The 10,931-nt window shown below is 44.3% G+C and overlaps 2 protein-coding genes across 2 annotated transcripts in view; both read left to right on the top strand.

Moving 5' to 3' along the window:
* LOC119353399 overlaps window positions 1-5,884 on the top strand; it is a 9,265-nt gene extending 3,381 nt beyond the window's left edge. The window contains exon 3 of the mRNA XM_037620026.1: window positions 5,444-5,884. The gene's annotated coding sequence lies outside the window, so the exon portion shown is untranslated. The remainder of the gene's footprint in view (window positions 1-5,443) is intronic.
* A 1,988-nt stretch (window positions 5,885-7,872) lies between these two features.
* On the top strand, window positions 7,873-10,639 carry LOC119353397. Its single transcript, XM_037620025.1, has 3 exons — window positions 7,873-8,320; window positions 8,838-9,148; window positions 10,245-10,639. The coding sequence occupies exons 1-2, from the start codon at window positions 7,952-7,954 to the stop codon at window positions 9,093-9,095; spliced, it is 627 nt and encodes a 208-aa protein (XP_037475922.1). The 5' UTR covers window positions 7,873-7,951; the 3' UTR covers window positions 9,096-9,148; window positions 10,245-10,639.
* The last annotated feature ends 292 nt before the right edge of the window (window positions 10,640-10,931 follow it).

Genomic DNA, 10,931 nt, shown 5'->3' with positions numbered 1-10,931 from the left:
TGGCAAGATTGGGGCCTCGCCGGCCAGATCTGGGCAAGGAAGCTCTGGCAGCCCCAAGCCATGTTGCAGTTGCCCATCACGCCTCCAGACCATGTCGACGTCGAGGACGGGGACCCCCCTGCCTCCTTCCCCAAAGAGCTCCTGCCACCTCCGGCCAGCCCCCACGAGCCGCGAGATGACCCACCAGACCAGCCCATCGATCTGCCCCGGCCGCCGAGCCACGTACCTGCTGCACCAGCAAAGGAGAGGAAGGTTGAATCCACCACCACCGCCACAGCCAGCCCGCACCAATCGTATCCTGGATCGGGCCGGGCACCACCGACGCGCAGCCCATCTAGGCCATTTTGTACCATTGATTGTACTGAAATTCAGAGTTCATTTTGAGCTAGCTACCTTATACATTGAATTTGCACCTTTAGGTAGCCTTTCCAAATTAGGTTGTTTTACGAAGCAAGAAAAATTACGCTCTATATGCCGAGTTTTGATCGTTGTATTCTCCATCAGGTCTGAGGTTGCACATAACCCTTCCCACTCTTGATCTTCAAAATCTCTCTAGCTGGTGTACTTGCAGTTGCATGGTACTGACCCTTACCATATTAGCATAATACTACTCTACACATAACGATACAGACGAGTTCATAGTACTGGTTGCTTCATTTTGATAAACATCTACATATTCGCATTCAAGTGCTTCTTCTTCATTTTGGCATTTTTATGGGTTACAGACATAACGCTGAACAGATGGTGTTAATATGGGCAAGACAAATAGAATAGTCGACTCTTTGCGAAGTTTGTGGCCGCTTATAAGTACTGGATTATAGTTAGTTTGATACATGTATTCACGACTGTTGATTGATCCGCTGCTAGTATCGAATACTCCATGTGCTAGGAGCTCTCGTAATTTGAGATTGTGGCGTTGAAGTGTTTATTTGAAATCCCTCTCGCTGGTCCAGTTGCGTGGGCGCGTGGCAAGGTAGTGACCCTTAACATATTGGCATAATACTACTCTACATATATCACTACATGCATATTCATAATATTGGTTGCTTAATATTGAGAAACATCTCCACACTACTAGGAAAAGGCCTACTAATGGCGCACCTAATTTGGCCATTAATGGCGCATTAGTGGTGCGCCATTAGTGCCACGCCATTAGTATATTTTACTAATGGCGCATCTCAGATGCGCCATTAGTATATACAACAGTGCGCCATTAGTATGCCTCCCAGGGGGCCATGTATACCCAGGTGCTTTGGCATACTAATGATGCACAACAACAAGATGCGCCATTAGTAACTTCGGCATACTAATGGCGCACTGTTTAATGATGCGCCATTAGTATCCTTTGGTATACTAATGGCGCACTGTGATGTGATGCGCCATTAGTATGAATATTAGGTTTTTTTTATTTTTTAATTTTCTGTTTTTTGCACAGGTTACAAAATGTATAATTGGACAAAATATAGACAACACACATCAACAACAGATTCATCGAATACAATAGAAGATTAGTCTCTGAATACAATTCATCATATTAGTCTCCGAATACAATTCATCATATTAGTCTCCGAATTAAAAAGACCGAACAAAGATAGAACATTATATTACAAGTCTCGAGACCGCGAGTAGCGAGTTTGTCTTCACATTACAAGTCGATATCGATCATCTAAACTACCATCACATAGAAGAGAGCTGCGGTCATCACGATGAGCATCATCACGATGAAACTCGTCTTCATCCGGTTCCTCCAACGCTCCCTCCCCTCTCCCGCTAGATAGCGGGCGTATCTAGAAAAAGTCCTAAACTAAACCTATACTAAACTATCTAGTTCTTCATCTTCTGCTTCTTTCTTCCAGTTCATCAACCTGCAAAACAAGAAACAACAAACATGAAAAACTTGATCAAGGTTTAAATGTAGCATTCCCCTTAGCAAAATGCCTTTGCTGTAAGAGCTAGCACTTACGAGTTTGGAAACATTAATCAAACCCCAATCAGATTAAGTTGATCAAAGAAACAGTAGAAGAGAGCCAACACTGCATAAATGGAGCCAATAACCCAAAAGACAGAAGTAGAGCCAGCAAAGTATAGATCAAAGCCAAACCCAAAGATCAACTCAAACTAGAACTAACTCCATGATTAGGGGATCCCTCAATTAAGCTTGGGTTAGTTTTCAGATGAAATCCAACAAACCCACTACTAATCAACTAGCCCAGAGGTAGGGTTTGAAGTAGGGATTGTCCTCAGGCAGCCTAGTAGTGCTAGGACTATTGCATCATTGGATCAAGTAGTGCAACATCTTTAAGTAACGATGAGAGCCTCAGGACACCATCATTGGCATGGCAAGATTAAGGAGCACCTGTTCTTATCAGTGAGAGTAGGAGAGAAAGAAAGAAAGTGAAGAGACCAGTGCAGCATCTGTTCAAATCAGATTTAAGAGAGAGGGAATTGGCAAGGAAAGATATAGTCCATAACCTGCAAGAAGAAATAGGCCATTGATAGCACATTTACTAAACATCTGCTATAAGCAGAACACATACACCCACTTACACATGGGTACTATTCTGTATATAGGTACACAAGCACAACACATGCACCTGGTATAGATAGGAGTATAAGCATGCATCTAAATTATCTGAAACATATGAAATAGCTAATGCAAAGAAAGAATTATCACTACATGCAACCGTCAGGACTATGTCCTGTACAATATACAACTAAACCACCAGTAGATGATGTACTAAACCATACAAGAAATACCAATACATGGTATTTAGATAAAGACTAGTATATATCAAACACATATACCAGCTTGAAAGAGAAACTATAATTTTATACCACTACAGGAGCAAATCATGAAGTACACAGAGTAATTGCAGTAAAGAGATGAATCAGTATATGTTGATCAATAAGAGAGTTACGGCTATATACAAATGAAGGACTATATCCTTTATGAGATAACAAAGAAACAGTAGCACTTATGCATATGAACAAACAGAACCAGCAACCAACCAATAAAGAAACTAGCATGTGCTATATGACAGGAACAATAACATCTATAAGACCAAGATAATTGAAATGATAGGCCAACATTAGGGTCATGCAATCATTCGATCCCATCATTGCAGCACTAGTTGAGCAACAAATCAAATATAACAGTAGTTCCATTGGTTCAACCAACAAGTTAACAAAAGTTTACTTCCCACTACTAATTTTGCAACTCGTGATAATAAAGAAAACAGAGCACAAATAAATAGGAATGATCTTTTCCATGACACAAGCACAAACAAAATCACCCATACGCATGAAACAGAGCAAGGTACTAATATAGCAGCACAAGAGCGGGAGCTACATGTAGGAGACGGATTCACAGGAGAGGAGGTTGGTTGATGCCGCACACGACCACGTCGCCGTCACGCGGTGGATGTTGTAGTCGAGTTGGACCATGTGCGGGGTGTCGTCGTGGCGGTGGATGACCTGGTTGTCGTCATCGTCCACGGAGGATGCCTGCTGCTCCGAATCTAACAAACAAGTAAGTGCTAGTGTCGTTGATCTAGTACAGAAATTAAGCAAGCTAGTATAGGAGACACGCGTGCTGCTGCTAGTATCTACAGAAATAAATCAAGCTGCATGTGTGTGTGCTTGAGCTAGCTTAGTACGTACAGTCCATGGTTGGGCTCCAAAACTAATAGAGCATGCTAGCGTCAACAGAATCAATCACAAGGTTATTTTGTTGTTGTTGCTAGCAGTGCTAGCTGTATGTATTAATCCATCCATCCATGACCTAACTAATGTTGTTGTATCTCTAGACTAAGTGCAGCAACACAAGAAGGACTAAAACTACAGAGCACATGTGTACGTAACTACTATACTCATCCATGGCAAACTATACATAGCCAGATTGCAATGGAGTGGATTTAACACAAGACATGAAAAATTGATGAGCCAAATGATTTTTAGTATTACTAACTTGAAAGGAAGCTCACTGTTTCCATCTTCTATCTATCCATGATTTTATTTTTCCGAAGCAAGCATTAAAAAGCACAATGACAATCGAATTTCACACAAAAACTGAACCAATACTTGTTGTTATGTAGTGTCCATGACAATTGCAATTCATGTCCACTCCAGATCAGATTTGCAAGGGCTAGAAAGAGAGGTTGTAGCTCACCATGTATGGGGGTAGGAGGTGGATGCAGGGGAGGGGTGGAGGGTGTCCTGCAGAAGAAGCTTCGCCATTAGAGCAACCTGCACAAAACAGAGGAAGGGGAGATGAATAAATCATGGTGAGGAAAAGGGCCTTCGACATGATTAGATCGGGAAGAGAAACAACAACAAAAATACCAAAAAAATCCCTTCCATGGCGTGCTGTACTAGGAGCAGCTCCTCTCTCTCCGCTAGGGTTTGGGGCGCTGGGAGGCTCCATGGTGCCGCTGCGTGGTGGCGGACAAGGGAATCCATCTCCATGGCGGTGTCCCGCCCCACGGAGGTGCGCCCCTCCTGCCGTCGTCGTCGGCACGCCCATGGCGACCTGCAGAGAAGGAAGAGAAGAGGTGAGGTGAGGAGGAGATGGTGGGCGAAGAAGGAGGGGGAGGGGCTTACCAGTGCTGGATCCGGTCACCTATGGCCTCGCCGTGGCCTGCCATGGCGGATCCCGGCGAACAAAAGGGGATGCAAAACCCTAGCCAGTGGGGGAGCCGCGGATCTACATGGAGGTAAGCCAGATGCGGACCAAGGGGATCTCGCCGGCGTGCTGCGCGCGGCCGGAGCTCGTCGGAACCGGGCGGCGTGGGTGGCGACGGCGGCGAGGGAGAGAGGGGTTCGGGGGGAAGAGAGGAGGCGACGAGGGTTTGGGTGGGTTCGAGCGAGAGAGAGAGATGGATGGATGGATGGATGGATGTCCAAAATATCTTGTTGCTGCCCACTTACTAATGACGCACCAACTCTAAATACGCCATTAGTAATCCAGGTTACTAATGGCGCACCTTCTGGTGGTGCGCCATTAGTAGTTTTGCAAAAAAAAAATACTAATGGCGCACTGTTTCACAGTGCGCCATTACTAGTTTAAACTAGTAATGGCGCACGGTGGAACAGTGCGCCATTAGTAGTTTTGCAAAAAAAGGAATAAAAAATATAATAAAAAAAACAACATTAGTGGCGCACTTTCCGACAGGTGCGCCATTACTAGTTAACTAGTAATGGCGCACTGTGTCTGGATGCGCCATTAGTATGTTTGGACAGGCGCACTAGTTCAAAAAAAAAATTTGATACTAATGGCGCACCCTGGGCCAGGTGCGCCATTAGTAGTTTCAGCTCTAATAGCGTATCAGAAGGTGGTGTCTGGTGCGCCATTAGTGTCAATCCCATTTATAGCCCTTTTTCTAGTAGTGCCATATCCTCATTCAAGTGCTTGTATATTCTGCTAATCTTTTTTTTTTGTTAACAGACATAACCATGAATGGATGGTATTAAGATGGGCAAGACAAATACAAGATCTGGCTCTTTGCTGAAGTTTGTGGCTGCGGATAAGTACCGGATTATAGTTAGTTAGTTAGTTACATGTAATCACGACTGCAATTTGACGGTAACACGACATGTATTCACTGCTAGTATCGAATACTCCATGTGCCAGGAGCTCTAGTAATTTGACATTGTGGTGTTGAAGTGTTTATTTGCTGCTGGGAAGCCTGGAATACATGACCAGACAAGTCAGGGTAGCACCCTCTCCGAGGACAGTGCTTTTTTAAGCATATGTTTTTTGCTATGTTGGCAGTGCTATGTTCCATGACAACCATTTCTTCGCAAGTGGTTGGCCCAGTGGCATGTTATATTTGTAGCGACCATGGATGTTACAGATCTACAGATTTGTGGAGTATGTTCTTTTTTTTGTCTTGTGGATATTTCGTAGGCGGAGCTCATATCTTAGGTGGCCTCTTTAAAATAAGCGATGGTGACCATGAGTCTATTACTACAGATGTTTAGATTGAAGGATTTACCTGTGTAAGTATTTTTTTATATCTTGCCTTTGATTCATGTTGGGAAGCAGTTCTCTGTATCGTTCTTCGGATTGCTTGCATCGAAAGAATGCACTCAAATTAGAGCCTAGAAGTACTTGAACATGGCCTAGTGTGGGTGGTGCTTCAACATGGCCTATAGGCAGGGCATTTTTATGTAGTTCTTCCAGGGTTTTTCTTCTTTCCAAACGATGGCAACACGTGAATGTAGTTCTCCAATATACATGATTGGTGTTCACATCACTAATGTTTTTTTTTAACAAATTACATTGAACCGTAACACTAATGTGAATTTATTTCTTGAGATTGTAGCCCACCAAGAGGGTAAGGTAGATTAGACCAAATGTGTTGTATGGCACCCTTTTGAAATAAAGATTTGTACAAAAATACACTCAACCATAATTTGTCATTTTCCGCAGAAATATTTTGATCTACAACATCATAATAATTCTACCCGTCTAAAAAAATCGGTGTTGTTTACTTGAAAAACCCTTTTCTCGCTAACTACAAACTTCTATCATCTAAGTTTTAACTATATAAATTAGTATGTAGTTTGGAATAAACAATTTGAATTCCTACGTAGTTTGAACTAAATAATTCGAGTTATATGTTGTTTGAACTAAACAATTTGAATTCCAACCTTTTTTCTCTGAAAGTGTGATCTTCTAGAATCCCCATTGCGATTGTCATGAAGTTAATATATAACCTAGTTTATAGCTAGAGATTTCAAAATTCCAACAAGAGGTGGTGCTAGCCCCCATGGCTGCCGGGAACCGGCGGGTTCTCTGGGGATGGTGGGCATGGCGGCGGCCGTGGATCTGGATCCCACACAGATTCGTTGCCGGTTCTTCACGTGGATGGCCGGCGGCACGATGAGGGGTCCGATGAGGGGATGGAGGATCTCGGCCGGAGTATCGGCGGACGCGTGTGGGTGTAGGATGGTGGTATTGTCTGGCATCGTGGTGACATCGACGACAGTATGGCCTGGCGAGGTGGATACATTGATCACTCTTGAAGGTGGGACGATGGGAGATGGCGATAGCTGATCCTACAGCATGCGCATGCGGTGCGTATAGAGGATCTAGCTAGACCCGTTGGTTCTCTCGGCCTGCTAGCGGGTGGCTTGTTGAGGTCACCGTAATAGATGTAGTGTGTTGATATGCGGTCAGGGCACGTCATCAAGATTATAGGTATAGCGACAGTAGTTGCCAGAAAGGTGGCTTCAATTTTTTTTTGAATTGTGTGAAATAATATAATAAAATGATTGTATGCATCGTTTTGATGCAGAGGCCAGGATATTTCTTGCTACAAAAAACATCTCATTTAACAAACCAGAGATACTCCCTCCGTCACCAGTGTAGTGTGGGAGTACCTTGAAGAGAATAGAATCGGGCACTCACCATTTCCGCATACCCGTTTAGAACCCGAATCCACTAGTAGAGGAAATGGGTTAGAGCAGAACCCCAAAACCGAACAGCTGGCCACAAAACCCCCTCCCGTGTTGGCAAAAAACACAAATTTGACCTTAGATCGAAATTATTTTATAAACTAAATTGTTTTTGAAAGTATTTCACTCGGCTGACTTTTAATGTACAGCGCTTAACAGCAAGGCGCTGCACTCTACTGTGCAACGCCTAACACTTAGGCGCCACACTATGCAGCGCCTAGCTCTAAAGAGTTGCACTACACTGTGCAGCGCCTAGCTGTAAGGAGTTGCACAGTAGAATGCAGCGCCTTATTGTCGGACGCTACACAAAAAAGCAGTTTAGTTTGTGAAATACTTTTGCTTTGAGGTTAAATTTGTCAATTTTGCCTCCCGTGTTCGTCGCTTATCCCCATTTCCCACAAACCCCCAACCCAACACTCCTACTCCGCCCCCTTGCTGCGCGACCCAACCACTCCGCTCCTTCAAGGACGAGGAGCTAGGGTTTCCCGTACCGATGGCCGTCGCCGACGCGGTGCTGCCCTCGCCGCCGCCGCCACCGCCGGCGCGGATCGTCGTCGTCGTGCGCTTCGCCCTCACCCCGATGCTGGCGCTCGGGCGCGTCCTCTGCGTCGCGGGGGGAGCCCTCGCCTGCCTGTGCTTCGCCGCTGCGTGGGTCACCTCCGTGGCCGCGGCTGCACAGATCGTGGCGCGCCGCTCCTGGGGCGAGGGCTCCGCCCCCTTCCTCTTCCTCCAGGCGCTCACGTACGGGGCTCTCAAGGTCTGCGTCTGCAGCTTCCTTGTGTTCGTCGCGCTTGCCGTCCTGTGGGCGTGCGTGGCCTGCGTGATTGCACTTGTATCTGGATCCACTCCGGGATTCAAGAAGGTATCGCGCAAATTAACTCCCTGTGACCATTATTCCGGTCGAATTGCAGCAGTACATAGGCCATTATGTTCTAATTAAGTTGCCATATATATTACGTTAGTACTTAGTAGTTACTCCCTCCATTCCAAAATATAGTGCGCCCGCGCTTTCCGAGGTCGAACTTTGACCATAAATTTAACGAACAAGACCGACTGCGGCGGGAGAAAAAGTTACATAATTAAAAACTTATTTCGAATATGAATTCACTGATATAACTTTTGCTCCCGCCGCAATCGGTCTTGGTAGTTAAATTTACGGTCAAAATTGAAGCACGGGGATAGAGGAAGCACTACATTGTGGAATGGAGGGAGTAGTAATTTCGTAGTTCAGGTTGTCCTGATGTGTAGTAGCAGCAGCAGCAGTAGTACTAGTTTACTTGCATGTGTGTTCATCACTTCATTTGCATCCTACTATTTCCGAACCATTCCATATATACTGTTCATCCGTATGGTCTTATTGAAATTGTTGTCCTCCTCAGAGCGCCTCCGGACCAATCACGCGGGAGTCGGTTGCAGGCTTGTTTAGGCTTCTGCGCCCTGTGGTGCTTGGATTGGTCGCGGATGTGGCCTTCTTCCTGCTAGCGCTCGCTGGTCTTCTGGTAGCAATGATGTCGCCACATGTGGAGGGATCGATATCTCAGGGGGAAATGGTTGGTTCTGTAATCGAGGATGTGGGGACATTTGGTATACACGCGAGACGCGACAGCTTGCGTTGTGATCCCAGCTCTCGTTCTTAGTCTCTGGAGGGAGTACCAGGCGGTCAGGAAAGCACCATCACAGTTCTGTTGAGGTATACCTCCTCCCCCTTTGCTTTGCTCCCCAGTTCTTTTTCAATTATATAATCTGCATATTTTCTGTAGTCTCTTAATAGCATGAAAACAGTCACCGTTGTTAGTTTGCCATCATTTATCTTAACTTAGTGACTGCTGGTGTTGATATTTGTTAAGATGGAGCATTGTTCTATATAAAACCAATAAAGATTTTGCTATTTCCTCTGGTCATTGCATATTAGCATTCATGATAAAATTGGGTTTGGCATCGATTTTAAATTGCGCAGGATGCCAACTGATGCAGTTCTACACTTCTACTGTATGTATGCCTTTGTTACCAAGTGATGCTCATTAAAATGATCGATTCAACGTATTAGAAAAAAGTAATATTAACTGTTTACGCTCCATGGTCCGCTGTGACTGTTGTATCTTTGCAGCGAGTGAGATTGTAACATTGTTTGAGAACTCTTGTCACTGATACTTGCCCCGTTGAAACCAATGGGAGGACCCAAAGTTTTCAAGTTTTGTCTATGGCATACGAGTCTACTCTTCTTAGCTGCATTTGGCAATTGTGACTTTGTGCCTTGTTTCGTGACTCTGGTAAAAATAAGTAACATGACGGTAAAATGGCACACCTCTAGTTCTTTAACAGTTATCACTTTTATGTGGCGCTATGCCCAATACATTTTGGTAGGATTACCATTGTGGCTTTCCGCTGTTCTGTGACACAGTTTAATGCTTTTATACTTTATTAGTAAGAAGAAGTAAATTGTTTGATCATGTAAATAGATAACATGACAGTAAATGGACGCACATCTAGTACTTTAATGTGGTGCTATGCCACTACATGTTGGCAGACGTGCCTTTGAGAACAGTTGATTTCTGGAGTTGCATTTTCATATCATTAGTTCTGTGTTTGTTAGCACTACCAATTGAAAGGACGAGAAAGATTCGAATTCTGTAATATCTCACAAGATAGAAGTTACTTCATTGCTGGAAAATGAGTGGCATTGCCTTTGGACTTATACTACTTGAAACTGTACTGTTGGAAATGTTGATATGACAATGTTCTTATATGTGGTAATCTGATCAAATTTTGGGTTGTGTTATTGGCAGACGAAGCTAAGAAGAGAAGGTGTCCCGAGAATTCTGCAAGAGCTACAGTACTCATTCTGCTGATGGTTGTGAGTGATCCCAACAGATGCAAGTTTTCAGAGGAAAAAGAAAGTTTCTGCAGACTTGCTTCTTTGTACCATTAGTAGACTCTATCTAATCGTCATTAGCCATCAAAACTTTTGTAGACGTGCTTATTTCTGCTATTGGTAGATCCTAATCGTCAATGCCCATGATGTTTCTTGGGTCATTAATTATGAGTCTGTTGGTGATATTTGGTACTCCTCACTAGGCTTGCACTAGAGTATTGGTGTATATATGATGGTGGAATTCGTCAGCGATCTCTTTGTACTGCCCTATTGGAAGAAAATGATTCCGTGAGACATTAATCTCGTGAATTCACTGCCGTTGGTTTGCGTACTTGTATGTTGTATGCACCTGCACGGTAAGAACGTTCTGCAGGTGGGTTATGTATGCGTTGCCATTTCGAATATCCTTTATCAGGGGTGGTCATCTAATGTGGCTCTACCTGCTGGCATGTCGTATTGCACTCCCTCCGTCCCTGGATTGTAGTTGTAGCCTTCAATTTAAGCATCCTACGCGGAATTCCACGACCTTGTGGCGGGGTTAATAAGCTCATCACGCGATCAGTCGGGTTGGGGCAACGAGCACATATGGGCCTCTGCAAAA

The sequence above is a fragment of the Triticum dicoccoides genome, chromosome 2A (assembly GCF_002162155.2).
Source record: "Triticum dicoccoides isolate Atlit2015 ecotype Zavitan chromosome 2A, WEW_v2.0, whole genome shotgun sequence".
Taxonomy (NCBI): Eukaryota; Viridiplantae; Streptophyta; class Magnoliopsida; order Poales; family Poaceae; genus Triticum; species Triticum dicoccoides.
This window is presented reverse-complemented; position numbering and strand designations above follow the sequence as displayed.